Here is a 19425-nt window from a genome sequence, read left to right as displayed (position 1 = left end):
TATTTTTTATCACTAGTCATTTTGGGGAGAAGAGAAGCTTTCTGGGGCAGTTTCCATTCCCTTAACAACAAAAAAAAATAGAAGGGAGAGGCTTTGGGTCCATCCTCACTGGGACTTACAGCTATGACATCTTGGTGCAGAGTTCAATCCAGAAAAGACATTGTTACTTAACTGACTGATTAACCAAAACCACCGGGAAAACAGACGAAAGCATGCTGAATTTCTTTTCTTGTTCTTTTTTATTAAGTCATAATTATATTATACAAATGAGTACTAAAGGAAAATTAATTTTCAGGAGACATATTGAAGCAATTTACATCTCAAATTTTTATACTTAAAAAAGATCTTAAACAGCCAATTCTAACTGTTGTGTATGGATTTCTCAGTGAGGTTCAGTCAGGTATGTTTGATGAGTTTCAAAAGCAGAACACAGCACCTTGTGTTACTAATGTTCCTGTTAATCCACAATATGCAGTAAATTTCAATTGGAAGAGAGGAAAAAAGCTGAATTCCCTGTTTTCATGATACTTAAATATTAGCTGCTAGACACATGAATTTCCATGACTCAACAGCCCTCTCCTCACACTCTCATTCCATGGTGCAGAGGTCTTGATGTGGAATAAGGCAAATCAGGCAGAACTGGGTTATAAACATGCTTTATTACAAGTAGATAGTAGACATTGAGAATGATAAAGTAAATGGAACTCTGAATGGGTAAAGGGGAAACAAAAAGTCAAGGATATGCCCAACAGTAAATTTCAGAGTCAGAACTGTAACACCAGGCAGTCATTAGAAAAAGGGATTCCCTGTGGAATACTACAAGATAGCAGTGCCCTTCCCATGTTGTTATCCATAATATATATTCAGGAGAGAGGAACCCACAGATTCAGACCACACTGAATAACCAACACAATGTTATGATAAAACACTACCTCCAGTCATATATCCCATATCTTCACTCAGTCATGGTGAAGTGATGGGAATATTGTGAAGAATGGAAAGCAACAAATTGATTCTACCACCTTGGAAGGGCTGGTGATATATGGATACATTAGTCCATACTGAGGGTACTATTTTCTTGCATAGTCTTCATTATCCAGTCAATGTAGTTCTTCACTCGTGTGTAGATCCCATAGGTCCCACATTCGGGGCCCCAGGACACCAGGCCAGCTACATAGAATTTGGATTCACCAGGAACCTGTATAGCAAGGGCCCCACCACTGTCCCCATCACAGCTATCAACACCCTTCTCTCCTCCAGCACAGATCATGTTATCAGTGAAAACGTAGGCATTTGTAGCAACTTTTGGATTTTTCCCCTTCACTTCCTTGCACTTTGATAAGGGAGCTATGGGTATCTTTGCTCCTCTGAGCACTCTAACGTGATCTACTTTTTCCGTTTTGCCCCAGCCTGAGATCAGTCCCAGGTCTCTCACTGCGGGGTCGTATTTTGAAGAGGAGCCTGGCAGGCAGATAGGGGAGACAGTGGGTCCCATCTTCACTGGGTTTTTCAGCCGCACCAGCGCAATGTCATTGTCAAAATTCTTCCGTGTTTCCCGGTCATCCAGGAATTCCCAACCAGGATGAATAAACACACGCTCAGCAGTGAGCATCTGGGCCTTACTCAGCTCTGAGGTGACCACTGAGGTAGATCCAACATACATGACTGGGTTTTGGTTTGCCTCCACAACATGGGCAGCTGTCAGCACCCAGTACTCATCAATGAGAGCCCCACCAGCCCATGGGTTCAAAAAGAAGATTTGCCAGGGAAAATTTTTAATATCTGCTTTGACTCCTCCAAATATCCTCCCTTTTCCTTTAAAGGTCTCAGTGGGGGTGCCACAGACTAGAAAGGAACAAGAACAAGGTAATAAGCGAGCAAGAAATAATATATCACTGGCCTCCTACAAATCCAAAACCATTCAAAAACCTGCTGAGCTTCAGAGTTCTCTAGCATAATATAGTCAACCCTGTATTTGGTCAACCATTTCAATACCTGACTAATTCTGAACTTACATAAGGAGCAAACATCCCATGTTATCAATGCTACATCAGGCTTGTGAGAGAAACTGAATAAATCAAGGCAATGTGTGAAGTACTAGTGCCTCACACTGTGGACAGCTTGACTCGTGGCCCCTGTAGAGTCACACTTCACCCCAGGCTCAGCACATGGAGCCCAACTGGGGGCCACACTGGGAAACTCTTCATACAGATGGTGGGGGAGACAAGCATCTACCTTCTTCTGAGGCCCAGATCAAACACTTATCATCTTCTTTACTGAAGTCCTAATTATCACTGAGTCCCTCCTAATGATCTATGGAAATAGGGCAGAGAGAGGGTTCTCTTCTTTCATCTTTCATCTCACTCCCCATTGATGGCTCCAGGTTCAATCACATTGCTACCACCAGTATAACTAAAACTGAATTTTATTTCAGATGAAGTTGGCTTACCTAAATCCCTCACTAGTCAGGCTGAATGGACTCTGAGTTGAACAGACCTGGGTTCAAAGCCTTTCCCTGCCCCTTACCAACTCTGTGAACTTGCACTCAATTCACTAATCTGTAAAGTGGGGCTTATAATACCTAACTTGTAAGGTTGTTGCAAGGACTTGAATGAGATAATAAATGCAATTAATTAGCTCTCAGTAACACTGTTGTTACTATCAGGATTATTATCCTTGCTTTGCCTGAGAGCCTTCTTCTACTCAACTCTGAACTGCCTGCAACCCTTCATTTCTTTTATTGTCTCCATCTCACTAAGCTAGACTCTGATAGCCCCAGATTTTTAAGTCCTTCCCCAAGATAATTACAGCTACTTTCAGAAGGTGACCCCACTCACCAGCAACTGTGGCTATGGTCTCTACCCAAAACTGAGCCCTGATTACCTGGAACACATTTTGGAAGCTCTGTTCCCAGCAACTCATTCACCCAGCTCCCATTTCCAGCGCAGTGATACTCCCCTGGAATAACACAAGGGATACAGGACACACTCATCACCACATCTTTTCTCTTCCATTTACCCCTTTCATTCAGAGCCTCTGCTCCTCTGGGACTTGAGGAGGAGATCAGATCAAATCAATTAGAAAAGAATCTTGAAAACATCTTCTAAACCATCTCTCTGACCTCTATCCTTCCTGGGGAGGGAAAGGAACAGTCTTCAAAGCAGAAGGAAGATGGTTATGGTAAACATAGGGAAAGTGCTTCAAGAGGGAAAATAAAATTAATTAATGAAAATAAAATTTTAAAAGTAATGAAGTGGAACCTATTGTGTCTCATCCAATCCTTCATCTAGCACTACCAATGCCTCTCCATTGAGAAAGCCAGTTATACTGAAGAAAGAAATGAAAGAAGATACAAATAGATGGAAACAAATACCATGTTCATGGACAGGAAGAATTAATACAGTTAAAATGTCCATACTGCCTAAGGCAATATACATATTCAACACAATTCCTATCAAACTACCAACGACGTTTTTCACAGAAATAGAACATATAATCCTAAAATTTACATGGGACCATAAAAGACACTGGATAGCCTCAGCAATCTTGAGAAATAATAACAAAGTGGGAGGTATAACAATACCTGACATCAAATTATACTACAAGACTACAGTAATCAAAACAGCATGGTACTGGCATAAAAACAGACACATAGATCAATGGAACAGAATAGAGAGCCCAGAAATAAATCCATGCCTATATGGCCATTTAATCTACAACAATGGTAGCAAGAATGTACGGTGGGGTAAAGACAGTCTATTCAATAAATGGTGCTGGGAAACCTGAACAGACACATGCAAAAAAATGAAGCTGGACCACCTCTTTACACCACATACAGAAATAAATTCAAAATGGCTTAAAGACTTAAATGTAAGATCTGAAACCATAAAATACCTAGAAGAAAATATAGGAAGACACTTCACAGACATTACCCCGAGTAAGATTTTTACTGATATATCCCCTCGCGCGAGGGAAGTAAGAGAAAAAATAAACATGTGGGATTACATCAAACTAAAAAGTTTTTTCACAGCAAAGGAAACCATCAATAAAACAAAAAGGGATCCTACTGAATGGGAAAAAATATTTGCCAAAGATATATCTGATAAGGGGTTAATATCATAAATTTATAAAAAACTCACTCAACTCAACTCCAAAAAAACAACCAACCCAATTAAAAAATAGGCAGAGGATATGAAGAGACATTTTTCTAAAAAGGACATACAGATGGCAAACAGACATATGAAGAAATGCTCAACCTCATTAACCATCAGAGAAATGCAAATAAAAACCACAATGAGATACCACCTCACCCCAGTCAAAATGGCTATCATCAATAAATCAACAAACAACAAGTGCTGGCACGGATGTGGAGAAAAGGGAACCCTTGTGCACTGTTGGTGGATTGTAGATTAGTGCAGCCACTATGGAAAACAGTATGGAGGTATCTCAAAAATCTGAAAATGGAACTATCTTATGATCCAGCAATTCCACTCCTAGGTATCTATCCGGAGAAATCCAAAACTCCAATTCAAAAATCTTTATGCACTCCTATGTTTATTGCAGCACTATACACAATAGCCAAGACATGGAAACAACCGAAATGCCCATCAGTAGATGACTGGATTAAGAAACTGTGGTACATTTATACAATGGAATATTACACAGCCATAAAGAAGAAAGAAATCTTACCATTTGCAACAACATGGATGGACCTAGAGAACATTATGTTAAGTGAAATAAGCCAGACAGAGAAAGATAAATACCATATGATCTCACTTATATGTGGAATATAAAGAAAAGAATAAGTGAATGAACTAATCAGAAACAGTTTTAGAGACAAAGAGGAAAAACTAAGGGTTCCTAGATGGGCGGGGGGATGGGGATAAGGGGGAAGGTGAGGGGATTAGAAAACAGTCGGTAACCACCAGACGGCCACAGGGTTTTGAAAATTAATTTGGGGAACGTAATCAATAATGTAAAGATTTTGTAGGGTATCCGATGGACACGTGTCCCATTTGGGAGACCACCTCAAGGATGATGTAGATGCCTGATCACTGCACTGTACACCTGAAGCTGAACAATAATGAATGCCAACTATAATTTTACATATATATATATATATATATATATATATACATATATATGTATATGTATATACTTACAAGAAGCAGAGTACAGCATTAGGAACAGAAACAGTGGAAATGTAATGGCTCTGTGTGATGTCAGAGGGATAGTGGATGGGGGAGGGGGGTTCACACAGTGTGAGGGATACAAATGATAAACGTCTAAGTGTTACTTTGTCTTGTGCACCTGAGACTAATTAAAAAAAAAAAAAAGAAACCCAGTCATGAGAGAGATCCAAGATGGTGGAGTAGATAAACACTGTGGTGTTTCCTCCTGTAAACAAATTAAAATTGTAACTAAATTATAGAACAATCAACCACGAGAACCATTTGAAGTCTGGCTAAACAGAAGTTTTATAACTAAGGCTATAAAGAAGAAGCCATGTCAAGACTGGTAGGAGGAACAGAGATATGAAATGGGCTGGCCCCAAACCTCCGTGTGAAGGTTTCCCCCAGAGAAGCAAGGGACTCCAACCCCATACCAGGCTCCCCAGCCCAGAGTACTGGTGCCAGGCAGAGGAGCCCCACAACATCTGGCTGTGAAAAACAGTGGGGATTCCAACAATCCCGGTGGGACAGAAGGCTTCAGGAAACCCAGACGTCCTCTTAAATGGCCCACACACAGACTCTCTGCCCAGGCATTCACCCTGGGCTCCGGTGGAGGGACGGTGACTTGGGGGATGTCAGAGGCATACGAGGGGCAGAGTAAGGTGTGTGGTTTCATAGCAAGGGCTGGAGGACAGTCGCCATTTTCCCTGTGTGGGATCATTCCTCCCATGCAACCACCATCTTTCCTGTGTTGAGCCATCTCCCCATGCCCATGACCAAACCTAAATCTGAATTGGTCTGGTGAGCTCCACTAGGACCCTGTGCCACCCAACTCCCCCAATGCTGGAGATACTTTCTTGAGAGCAGCCAGCCCTGCCCACATTGCACTTTTTCTTGGGAAACTATCAGAGTCTGTGGGTCCCAGGCGGGCAGTGGCTGGCCTCAATGTGCTCTGAGACTTTTGCTAAGTAGCTCCAGGCTCAGCACTGGCACCAAACTAGAGTCTACATTAACCTGGTGATCACAACTATTCCATCTCTAGTGACTCCCTGAGACCCTGCCTCACCCAATTCACATACCACACGAGGCTTTATCAGTGGCTAAACCTTAAGGGAACCATCAGGTGGAAGCAGGACTTGGGGTGCCTTGGATTTTTGCAAAGCTACCCCAGGCCTAATACTGGTGGCAATTGTCCTCAGTTCTCAGCATGGACTCTCCCACATGCCTCCAACTTTTAGTTCAGGTAGCGAACAACTGCAGATCACTTTGTATCTCCTACCAGGTAGTCCCTAGCGGGTCACAGACAGTGGGTGACCTGGGCCTGCACCAGAGCCTCTCCCAAGAGGCCCCAGAACCAACATACTTGGAGGTTGGCTTCAGACTACAGCAGAATACCACCTAATTAGCCCCACCAGTGGCACACACAAAGGGCAGTCTCAACAGGCACCAGAGCCTCCTGGAGCAAATCGTACTAAGAGGGGGAAGCCCTCCTGACCGCAGCCCATAAGTTGTGGATGTGGCCACACTCCACAACCAATCAGCCTGAGGCCCAATGCCACCCACTGATGTGCCAATAGCAAGCCAGCCTCAACTATAACAGAAGAGTACATATAACCCAAACAAGGGACACTCCTGGAGCACCTGGAGCAGGTGACAAGGGAGATTGTGCCAGGGCCCCACAGGGCACCTACTACATAAGGCCACCCAGCCAACACTGGGAGACATAGCAGATCTACCTAATACATAGAGACAAATACAGAGAGGTCACCAAAATGAGAAAACAAAGAAATATGTCCCAAATGAAAGAACAGGAGAAAACTCTAAAATGAAAAAAACTCTAAATGAAATGGAGGCAAGCAACCTACCAGAAACAGAGTTCAAAACAATGGTTATAAGGATGCTCAAAAAACTTAGTGAAAACTTCAACAGAAAGATAGAAAGCATAAAAAATAACATGGAAACCATAAAAAGGAACCAGTCAGAAGTGAAGAATACAAAACTGAAATGAAGAATGCATGAGAAGGAATCACCAGCAACTAGATGAAGCAGAGGATAGAATCAACAATTTGGAAGACAAGGTAACAAAGACAATCAGAACAGCAAAAAGAATCCAAAAAAATTAGGATAGCTTAAGAGACTCTGGGACAACATCAAGCATAACAACATACGCATTATAGGGGTACCAGAAGTAGAAGAGAGAAAGGAAGAGATTGGAGAACCTATTTGAAGAAATAATGACTGAAAACTTTCCTAACCTGGTGAAGGAAATAGACATACAAGTCCAGGAAGTGCAGAGACTCTCAAGCAAGATGAACCCAAATAGGTCCACAAGAAGACACATTATAATTAAAATGTCAAAGGTTAAAGGCAAAGAGAGAATCCTAAAAGCAGTATGAGAAAGGCAACTAGTAATTTATAAGGTAGTCTCCCTAAGATTGTCAGCTGATTTCTCAGAAAATTTGCAGGCTAGAAGGGACTGCCACAAAATATTCAATGTGATGAAAAGCAAAGGCCTACAACCAAAGGTACTCTACCCAGCAAGGCTATCATTTAAAATTGAAGAACAGATAAAGAACTTACCAGACAAGAAAAAGATAATGGAATGTTAGAGAGAGCTCTTTAAGATGAAAAAATATCAAAATTATGACTAATAAAATGGCAATAGCTACATACGAGGTTGGACAATTAAGTTCGTGAACGCATCCTAGAAAAAGCGCTACATACCTCATTGCTGAATATCACTATGGTCACCTTTGAAGTACTTCCCTTGGGAAGCTATGCACCCATGCCAGCGCCTAGTCCACCCTGCAAAGCAATTTTGGAACTCTTTTTTTGGAATGGCCATCAGAGCTGTCATCATATTACTCTTGATGTCCTGAATGTCATCAAAATATTTTCCTTTCAATAGTTCCTTTATCTTCAGGTAAAGAAAGACGTCATGGGCTGGCCCAGTGGCTCAGGTAGTTGGAGCACCTGTGCTCCTAATGCCAAGGTCGCCAGTTCAATTGCCACATGGGCCAGTGAGCTTCGCCCTCTCCAGCTAAGATTGTGAACAACGGCTCTCCCTGGAGCTGGGATTCCGTGAGCAGCTGGAGGTCCGTGTGAGCAGCAGTGGGCTGCCCTGGGCTACCGTGTGCTGCCATGAGAGACTGGTGGCCAGTGTGAGTGGCCAGCAGCCAGTGTGTGTGTCCAGTAGCCGGCAAGAGCTGCCATGAGCTGCTGTGAGCGGCCGACCACTAACCAGCAACTGAATGCTTCAGCCAGGGAAGCACAAGGCTCATAATACCAGCATGGGTCAGGGAGCTGTGTACTACACAACTAGACTGAGAAACAATGGCTTGAACCAGAGTAAGGGGGGGGAGCGGAAGAAAGGGGAAAAAGAGAAAAAAAAAGAAAGAAGTCATTAGGGGCTAGATCAGGTGAGTAGGGAGGGTGTTCCAATACAGTTATTTGTTTACTGACTAAAAACTCCCTCACAGACAGTGCCATCTGAGCTGGTGCATTGTCGTGATGCAAGAACCATGAATTGTTGGCAAAATGTTCAGGTCATTTTCATCTAACTATTTCACATAGCCTTTTCAGCACTTCCAAACAATAAATTTGGTTAACTGTTTGTCGAGTTGGTACAAATTCATAATGAATAATCCCTCTGATATCAAAAAAAGGTTAGCAACATCGTTGCAGCAAGTTCACAAACTTAATTGTCAGACCTCGTATCTATCAACAATTACTTTCAATGTAAATAGATTAAATGTTCCAATCAAAAGACATAGGAGATGAGGCAGCCGGTTGGTTCAGTTGGTTAGAGTGCAGAACTCATAACACCAATGTCGCCAGTTCGATTCCCACATGGGCCAGTGAGCTGCACCCTCCACAAGGTGAGTGAAAACAATGGCTTGACTTGGAGCTGAGCTGCACCCTACGCAACTAGATTGAAAAAAAACAATAACTTGGAGCAGATGGGTCCTGGAAAAACACACTGTTTCCCAGTATTCCCCAATAAAAAATTTAAAAAAAGAAAGACATAGGAGGGGTGAGTGGATAAGAAAACAGAACCCTTACTTATGCTGCTTAAGAGACTCACTTCGGATTGAAAGTCACACGCTGATGGAAAGTAAAGGGACGGAATTTCATGAAAATGGAAACAAACAAACATACAAAAATCTGGGATAGCAATACTTATACCAGACAAAATAGCTGTAAAACAAAGGCTGTAACAAGAGACAAGGAAGGACCCAGTCACCCCACTTCTGGGTATTTATCTGAAGAAACTCAAACGCTACTTTGAGGGGACCTGTGCATCCACATGTTCACTGCAGCATTGTTTACAATTGTACACCTGAAACCTATGTAGCTGTACTAATCATTGTCACCCCAATAAATTTTAATTTAAAAAAAAGCAGAAAACAATTTCCAAGATGTGGAGGCAGCTTGGCGATGATGAAAGAATGGATAAAGACAAGGTGGTACATATATACAATGGAATATTGCTCAGCCATGGAAGGGAATGGGTTCTTGCCATCTGTGGAGGCATTGATGGACCTGGAAGGTACTGTGCTGAATGGAGTGTCAGACAGAGAAAGACAGATGCAATGTGATTTTACTTACATGTGGAATCTAAAGAACAAAATAGACAAACAAAAAAAGAACCAAACTCATAGATATAGAAAACATTCTGATGGTTGACAAATGGGAGGGGGGGGTTGATGGTGTGAGTGAAAAAAGGGGAAGAGATTAAGAAATATAAATTGGTTGTTAAAAAGTAGTTATAGAGATGTAGGGTATAGCATAAGGAATATAGTCAATATGATTATTGTAACAATTACGTATGGTATCGGATGGGTACTAGATTTGCTCGGGTGATAGATGGGAGTGGGTTCGGGGACAGGGTAAAAAAGAAGTATAAATTGGTAGTGACAAAATAGTCATCAGGATGTAAAGTAAAGCATAGAGAATATAATCAATGATATGGTAATAACTATGTATAGTTCCAGGTGGGTACTAGACTAGTCAGGGGGATCATGTCTTAAATTATATAAATGTCTAACTACTATACTGTGCACCTGAAATTAATGTAAAATAATATTGAATTTCAATTGTAATTAAAAATTTTAAAAAGCAGGGAAAAGGTGAAGGGAAATAACAGGTCCAAATTTGAGGTATGAACAAGCAACTCATGGGAACATATATACAGCATCAGGAATATAGTCAATAATATTGCGTTAGCATAGTACGGTGTCAGATGGTTGCTGGACTTATGGTGATCACTTCTTTAGGTATATACATGTTGAATAATTATTATGTACCCCTGAAACTAATATAAAATTGTATGTTAGCTAGATTTTTAATAAAAATTTTTAAAAGAAAGGAAGGAAGAAAGGAGAAGAGAAGAGAGTGGAGGGGAGGGGAGGGGAGGGGGAGGACAGGAGAGGAGAGGAGAGGAGAGGAGAGGAGAGGAGAGGAGAGGAGAAGAGAGGAGAGGAGGGAAAGTCATCGTAGTATGGTGACTTGAAGCTGGAAGCATTGCTCTTGTGGATTCTACATTAAATGATTGGTCAAACACTGGATAACCACATTTAAATGGATATTGTTGGGGGAATTCCATAATTGTAAAACTGAGCTAGGTGACCGCTATGATTCACTATCGATGATCCTATAGAACCCACCCTGCCCCCATATGAAAACGATATCTTTAGACTAAGCCAAAAGGATGAACAAAGTCCACCTCATCTCCTTCATTTCTCTCCAAACTCTCTCCAACCCAGAAAGATTGTGCTATTCACCCTTCTAACACTTTCACCCTTTCTTTTTTCTCTAGTCAAAGAAACCTACCACTTTCTTCATCTTGCATGTAGTAATATGGCTCCTCACATGTGTATCGAGTGACAGAACCAAATGAAGTATGTTCTGGTTCTTCGAATTTACCATTCTGAATGGATTCAGGAAAGCCACAGTCCACAGCTATAATAAAAAGGCAGGAGAGAGATGGTCAGGATAACCACTTTCTCCCAGGAAGTCATTAGTCATTAGGCCAGTTACATCTTCCCAGCCATGTCTCTCATTCCTTCCCCATCCCCACATCAATATTCTCCCTGTATCAGCTTCTCTGTGGCCATGCCCCCAACTGATATCACTCAACTTACCAGCCCACCGAGTCTTGCCAATTTAGATATCCCCTTGAAAGCCCTTGCGGAAGCTAGGAATGGACCAATATGGTGCTATTGACTCTACCAATCCCACAGCCCCCTTCTTTGGAAGAAACCTGCTAGGCTGGCCTGGGACCAGATCAAGGCTGGGACTCCATAACTGGCTTCCCTGCAAAAACCCAACCCATTCTCACAAGCCTAAGAGGAAACCATGCATTTGAATCTTGATGCACTGATCTTTCAGTCTCCTTTGGGAGAGAGAAAAAAAGAGTCCCATTTCAAAGAAATACATACGTTGACATTTTAGTTTGGAATTACTCCACTTTCCATTGCTTTGACAAGTTGAATAGAAAGATGTTGAGCCAACACTTCCCTGCAGAAAATAGACATCACCATTAATTTATATGAAGGGATATGGGGAATCAAAATCAAAAAATGGAATCAATCTCTCACCTTGGATCAAGGAAGAATTCTCACCACAAAAAGCTTGACAGCATCTTAACAGAATTACCCACAGCCCCCAGGAGTTGGGGCTAAAAGACAACTTTGCCCCGGCATATCAGCTCCCCTTCCCTAGGGAGACTGTAGGCAGAAACAGAATGCCAAGCTGGCCAAGGAGCCCCATGACTCACAAGGGAGGACTAAAGACCATGAGCTGTTCTGTTAATAGAGAAGGTGTTATATCTTGCTCAAACAAGGACATTTAGTAAACAAGTTTTCAGTATGCTCATCCTGACCTAAGGACTAGGGAGAAGTCCTTAATGGTACTTTACCTGTACAACTTCAAACCCATCCAAACAGTTTATCTTCACCACATCTTTGAACACATATTTTGCCTTCTCAGGCTCCCAAACAGAATTGACACTGTCTTCTTTAGGACAGGGGATTGCTTGGAAAGGATAGGAAAACATTTTTTTACCAACTAGGTAGATAATCTCTGTTCTATGCATATCATTCTCATACTTTGTAAAATCATTCAGTCATCCTCAATCTTGATTCCAAATATTACAATGTGGGGATGTCTAAAATAATATGGCATTGTCAACTAGCCATCTCCAAGTTGCCTGCACTCACAAGTCCAATTGAAGCATTCCTAGACGTTGATGCATTTCTAGTAACTATTGACAGACTTAGATCTTGCTTTAAAGGGGAGTATCTCAAGATGCCTTTCCATAAAGCAATCCACTTGTTTTGATTTTACATTGTCCAGGGACTTTGGTACCACCAACCAAAGAACAATTTTTAGATTACTCACGATCTCCATGATAACGAAGTTTCCAGCCCTTTCTTTGCATTGTTTGGTCAGTTTGGAAGATGATATTAAGAACATTACTCTTGGTTTCAATATTTAGTGGCCCAGGGAATCCATTACCACAATAAGGACCAAATTGCTCATCTTTTGCAACAAACTGAAAGGACACAAAATGATGAAATCAGAAGAAAGAAAGAACTACAAGAGGCAAAATGGAAAGGATAAAAGTAAGCGAGTTAAATAAAAATAATATAAAATAAGACAAGGGCAGGGGAGAAGGGACAGAAGGAGAGAGAATTTGTCTTCAAGGAGAACTCTCTCTGTGTGACTTGGGAGGAAAATTAATCATTCATCACGCACAACTAAACTGTCAGCACAGTTGCCCTCTGAGTCAGCTGGTTCCACATCAAAATCTTCTCTCCGAACAGTCAACACCACCTGGAACCCTTCCTCTAACAGGATCTGATATTCACACCTTGAGTTCTCTGGGTATTCGTTGGGATAATTGGGACTTGTGATCTCCCCAATCAGTGCAGTGAATACATCCCCACTGCAGTTGACTAAGAGAGAAAAAGAGAAAGGGGAATCAAATATTGGCTCAAGCAAAGAAGTTCCTATCCTAGTCTATGACTCCTCTTATGAACTGACTGGAGCCCATACGCAGCAATTACACACTCAATATATATTAGTAGACATACCCTATGTCTATTAGGTTTCCATCACATTGCTTATGGCAGAGCCTTTCATAGTCATGAACAGCCCCAGGTAGACCCCTCACAGGCATCTATCTCTTTTTCCAATTAATTAACTTGACCCTATAACTTTGTCTTCCTCCACTCTTATGGCTCCCTCTCAGTTTAGGGGTAACTAAGAATAGATGACAAATCAAAACTGAGGCTAATCAAAATTGGAAAGGTAGATAAATCCCTTACTGAAACCTTAAGCCATTCCAAATCCCAGGAATTATGCACCCCTCTTGGTGCCAAGCTCACCTCCACAGTTTTTCATATCATCGTGGAGGAAGTATTCTGGGGGGCAGGAGCAGAAGTAACCACCAATGAAGTTGTTGCAGAAGTGGCTACAAGGGACATCGGCAAAGTCTGTGCACTCATTTACATCTACAAAAAGTAAACAAAGATTGAGGTCAAGGACAAAGACCTAGAAGGAAGAATGAGGTTAAACCCAAAACTACAAGGGCAAGAAAAAGTAAGAAAGGCCTCCTGCTTAGACCTTCGATGAATCACATTTCAGGGTGATATTATTCCCTATTACTCTCCTGAAATGTGATGCCAGAGTTGTGCCCTGCCATTGAAAAACTATAAGGGAGCTCTCAATGCCAGAGACCCTTGACATTGCTAACAAACACAGCATTTCAGCTCCAAAGAAAACACTCTGCAAGCTAAACATAATGATATATCTTCTACAGGGAGGCACAATTAGTACATTTATTACTTTATATGACATTGGCACTTCTGTCAAATCTAAATCGTAGTTTGGCTTTATGAGATGTTCTTTATTTTAAGCTGCAGACAGGTATAGAAGCATGCAGAATTAGAAGGTTTCTTTGCTGTATATTGAATGGGTCTGAATACCATACATTCCTTGTGTGAGTCTTGGCAAGTTGTTTAACTTTCCAATCCTCACTTTGCTTATCTTTAAATGGAGATAATAATACCTACCTTGAAGAGTTGAGGAGAAGATTAAGTTAATATAGATAAAATTTCTAATAGAGTGTCCACTTCATACTGGTTTTCAATAAATTACTGTTTATTATCTGTTGTTACCATTATTATCATCACCACTAAGAGATGATCATACGTTTGAATTTCACAAAGACTATTCACGGAGGGAAGCAAGCCAAGTCAACACTTCATAAGAGTTGTAAACAAAATCCTCATTCACTGAATTCCTCAATGTTTGTCCTGCTTCTAATCTTTTAGCTGGACTGATAAATCACATAGAGAAGGGTGAGCCTTACCTATGGCAACATAGTATGCAGCAAACCCAGTGAAACGCTCTTCATTGGAGAAGTCTGACCTAAAGACCACCTGGAGTTTATTGTATGGGACTTGGAACTCTTCCACAATTGGGGAGTTGGGATTCTTACTGGTCCTCTGTCCACAGATTTTCCCTTCTTCAAGGTCTCCTGACATTATCTAAGAGAAGAGTCAAAAAGAAGCTAGGAAAAAGTAATCTTTTGATATGAAGAGCAGAGAAAAAGGGACAGAGAGAATAGAACACATACCACCTTAGGACTATTTTGCTCTAGTTCACTGAATGCCTGTGGCACTATATCCTTCTCATTTGACCACCCCAGCCCTGTCCTGTATGTGTTTATTGAACTATACCTGCACTGAGTCATATGAGCAGTTCTCTGACAGCTCCACGTCCAGGTGGGTGAAGTAGAGGTGGATCCCGTATCCTTCAGGAACTTCTATATCCCAAGATTTCTCTATCTCATTGGGATATGCCTGAGGATAGTTAGGGGACAGGATCTCCCCATACATAGTAGGCTCCGCATAAACCCATGTCAAAAGGGAAAACAGGACAATGCACCTGGGGGAAAAAATGCAAATGGAGAGGTGGGTAACACAAGTACCAGCAAACTAGTGCAGAGCTCCAGCATTTGTCACAGGGAGGAGGGCAACAGCACATAGAAGAGACTCTTAGGTTGGAATAAAGCAAAAAAGGCTGAGATCAAACCAAAACCCAGCCTTCAAAACTGAGCTGTTTTCTTAAGAAGATGAAGAGAATGGAGTCCTCTGTAGACTCATGGTCACTTACCACATCACTGGCAATTTGTCCATCCCTCGTGAGCAGCACGTCTCTTGGTCCTGGCTCTCTGCACCTCTGGACTTTGAAGCTAAAGGGGTGCCAGGCCTGGCTTATTTGTCTAACAAACACAGGCACCTGCTTTGGTGGTAGAGGGCCACCTGAGGGTCAGTGTCACCTTCTTAATAATAATAACACACAGTTTAAACAGTCATATTAATAACCATCTCCATATGACACCTATCCTCTCACACCCTCCCTGGTTCTACTTCAATTAATTTTCTATATTAAAACTAAATCTTATCCCTCTCCCATTGCTTCTCTAGACCTTATCCCCCTTTTTCTCCAAAAAAAATGAGTACTTTCTCCCAGTTTTCTTCCTCCTTCTGTCCTCCCCTCTCACTCTCACCCCCTACCTCCACCTCTACTCTATCAGTCTCTCTCTTGCCCTCACAGAACAATATCCCCATTTCCACTCACGTTTTTCAGGAGTCTTTCTCCATCGTGACCAACCACCTGACATTTCCCCCTCCTCTTTTACTATGTTTCCTATTGCACATATTTTTGTTGATACTCTCAGTGACCACTAATAGAGCAAAGAGCTTCTTTCACTAGGGTAAGGCAAGTTACCTTGGGAGAAGTGGTCTGAGACAGGGTTGGGTGGGGAAGGACAAAAGGGACAGACAGCTGAATGACAAGAACAATAAAAGGAAAGAAAAGGTATTCCCTCAATTTTCTATATTAATTTTCCAGGTTTTCCCCCCCTTTACTAGAAAGACATCTTCCCACAGTTCCTAGAAAAGTCTCACCAAGTGTTTCTACGTCTGAAAACAGTGGTAGGTAGTGGGATGATATGAGGGTGGATGGGGTCAACCTAAGAGAAATAGGTTGTCTATGTTTTGCCTTCTCTTTATTCTACTCTTTCCAGCCCTCCATCTTTGCCTGAAACCTTCACATGTGAAGTTTTATGCCTTTCTTTTTCTCTTCATCAAAGCTCTGCTCTTCATTTTTAAGGTTTTACCTTCAGAAGCTGATGGGAGCAAGTGTGTCAGTCCCCTCTCTCTTGCCAGTGGGCATGTTAGGCGAGCCGGCCGGCTCCCAGGGAGAGAAGTACAGGGCCTGGACGCTCCCTCTTCAGGAACCTCCGCTGGCCTCCCTGTCCTGGTTCTGTTCATATGATTCTCTACCCCAGTGTGCATGTCTGAAATTCCCTGATCTAAACAAGAGGGGGCTGGGAGACCACGACATAGGGAAAAGATAACTCAGCCTTGGAGCTCCCTCTGCTTTTGAAACAAGAACTGCACGCTTCTCTCTGGCCCTGAAATTCCTCTATCTAGGGCTCCAGGGGAGAAAGGAGGAATGGGGAATTTCACCGATTGCCTAATGCTCTTTTTCAGCCAAAGGGTGTGTTACAGAGTTTTCTGGGAAGTCAGGTGATTTGTGGGAAAAGGAGGGGATGAATACTTGGGGAGAGGGGGGAGCCAAACCCAGAAAGTCCAACCCTCCAGTCATGTACGAATTATGAATTAAGGGAGGATAGATAACAGAAACGTAGGTCTTCTCTGTCTTTAAAGCAAATGTAATAGTTGGATAATGACTTATATCTAGACCCAAGCTGGTATGAGATGACGCTTTCCCCTCTTCTTTTCTTTTTTAAGATTTTATTGGGGAAGGGGAACAGGACTTTATTGGGAAACAGTGTGTACTTCCAGGCCTTTTTTTCCAAGTCAAGTTGTTGTCCTTTCAATCTTAGTTGTGGAGGGTGCTGTTCAGCTTCAAGTTGTTGTCCTTTCAGTCTTAGTTGTGGAGGGCGCAGCTCAGCGACAGGTCCAGTTGCCTTTGTTAGTTGGCAGCCTTCGGAGTTAGGAGCACGGAGCTCCAACCGCCTGAGCCACTGAGCCAGCCCCTCCCCTCTTCTTAAAATCCCCTCATATCTCAAAAAATCTAAATTCTATCTATCAATCAAGCCCCAGTTCAGCTACAATCCAGAGTCCCTTATCCATAATCCTTAGGTCCAGATATGTTTCAAAATTCAGAATTTTACAGATCTTAGAAAGACAGTACAGTATATGGACCCAATATTACATAACACCTCCTCCTCTCCCTCCCCTCAAAAGGCTGGGATAACACACCATTATCAAACATTAATATTTCTCAGCTAAACAGATTGACCTTCATAGTAACTGGAATAACTAAAATTGTAATTTAGTTTTAATTATATATTTATAAATTACCTATAATTATAAATTATTTCACATCAGGTCAGGTTTTGGTACCAAATCAATTTTGGTGCCAAATTTGAAAATAAATAAATAAATAAAAGCTTTGTTTCCAGAGCTTTTTGGAATTTAGAGTTGCAGATACGGGACCAAGGAATGGTGGGCCTGTACATTCCTCCACAAAGCCTTCCATGATCTCTCAGCTCTCCTTTATGTCCCTTATCACTTTCTAGCTCTATCTCAGTGACTGCACTCCAATGAATCTACAACTTCATCAATTGAAGATGCTCCCTTATATTACAAACCGCTAGAAATAAAAAAGCTGCCAATTAAACTATAGTACACCATTGATTATAAGATGTATTCTGATTTCAGAAGTGTTAAATGGTGGGGGGAACCAAGAGCCTCAGAATCCATGAAGCACGGTATTTGTGCACATGCATTACTTCTGGTAGACTCAGCAGTAGGCCTGGAGTCAGAGGACAGGTCCAAGTCCTATCCGTGACACCGACCAGCGGAGAGACTCTGGGCTCATTACCTAACTTCTTAGCTTCTTCAACTATAAAAATGAGATAATATCAGTTCTGCCTGCCTCACATGGCAGTGGGAAGGATCTGATGAAACAATGGAAGTGAAAGAGCTTTGCAAACTATGGTACCAAATAAATGTAAACACTAAAAGGAAGAGAATTATAAGTCTATCAGGTCTCTAACGGCACTTTCTGGGCCTGATTCACCTTTGTATTCCCACCATGTCTAGCAGTGTCATTCGCACAGTAGATGGGCAGACGATCATTTGTTGTCCTTTTGGCTGCCCAGTATTTAAATGTCTTTACCACATTTGGAGACTTTCTCATTATATGAGTCTTGGGAATAGAGTTCACCTTCCAGGAGAAACAATGCAAGTGCAGAAAGTGTGTCTATTTATTAGAGGCAACTACATAAGCTTTGAATCCAGAGGTAGTGATGCCAAGAAGCAGAGACTATGGAACCTCTGGAGACAGTGGTGGTTGCAGCCCTGAGGATGGAGGAGGAGTGGTATTTGCAAGCAGCGTCTAGCGTCCAGCCCCAGTGGATGAGAATCGCAAGCTGAAGTGTCTAGGGTACAGCAAAGGCAGTGGCAACAGAGGCACCCATGTTATGACCATTGTTCCTGCTGTGAAGCTTCCACACTGGGCTCTCCAGCTTTCCTGGCATTTCTGAGAGAAATCCAGAATCCTTCAATAAATTCCTCTTCTGTTAAAATCTACCAGAGTTGGTTTCTGTTGCTTACAACTAAGAACAATGGCTGATACAACATGCTCAGTGAGTATCTGAGAAATGATTGATTGATTGAATGAGCCAAGGTGAATTCAAACCATTTACTAGCTGCTTTTAGCTGTATGGCCTAGGAAAAGTTACTTAACCTCTCTAAACTCCAGCTGTATCATGTGTAATGTGGGAATACTATCACCTACCTCAGACACAGCTAGCATTGTCAGGGCCTGTTGTGGCCATGATTAAATGAGATAATGTATGCTAAGCATTTAGCATACTTAGTAAGCCCTTAATAAATAACCAATAACTTCATCTCCTAATACCAACAGCAGCAGTTGCAGCATCATTCTCCTTAAGAATTTCAGATGCTTCAGTATGCAACGAGAAAAAAGAAAGCATCTCACCAAATAGTCCAGGGTTCCTTCTTCTTTTGCTTCTGAATTCAACACTTGCAAGAAAAGTTAGCGATTCTGTTACCCTCGCTTGTGTTTTGTCTTCTCTCCTTCAGATTTGCTATCCATGTTAAATATTTTACTTTTCCCTCTAAATCTTAAGGAGAATATTAATCACATATGTAATGGAATCTCTGGGCCCCACCTCCTTTCCCAG

General features: G+C 41.8%; 1 protein-coding gene across 4 annotated transcripts; it reads right to left on the bottom strand.

The window, feature by feature from the left end:
* Window positions 1–244: 244 nt before the first annotated feature.
* C1S (complement C1s) lies at window positions 245–16559 on the bottom strand. 4 transcript variants are annotated; one of them, XM_081061078.1, is made up of 12 exons: window positions 16363–16559; window positions 15354–15482; window positions 14918–15125; window positions 14548–14725; window positions 13562–13687; window positions 12930–13129; window positions 12573–12726; window positions 12091–12206; window positions 11612–11690; window positions 11004–11132; window positions 2884–2958; window positions 245–1845 (listed from the first exon to the last, which is right to left on the bottom strand). In XM_081061078.1, exons 2-12 carry the CDS (start codon window positions 15374–15376, stop codon window positions 1052–1054), a joined length of 2082 nt encoding a protein of 693 aa, XP_080917204.1. In that variant the 5' UTR covers window positions 15377–15482; window positions 16363–16559; the 3' UTR covers window positions 245–1051. The 4 variants fall into 4 exon arrangements, with proteins under 4 accessions (XP_080917204.1, XP_080917207.1, XP_080917205.1 ...); XM_081061081.1 differs by having other exon boundaries at window positions 15354–15479; window positions 16363–16540; XM_081061079.1 differs by having other exon boundaries at window positions 15354–15522; window positions 16363–16531.
* Between the last annotated feature and the right edge of the window lie 2866 nt (window positions 16560–19425).

This window comes from Rhinolophus hipposideros (genome assembly GCF_964194185.1).
Source record: "Rhinolophus hipposideros genome assembly, chromosome: 9".
NCBI lineage: Eukaryota > Metazoa > Chordata > Mammalia > Chiroptera > Rhinolophidae > Rhinolophus > Rhinolophus hipposideros.
The sequence above is the reverse complement of the archived record's forward strand: the minus strand, read 5'-3'. Positions and strand labels throughout refer to the sequence as shown.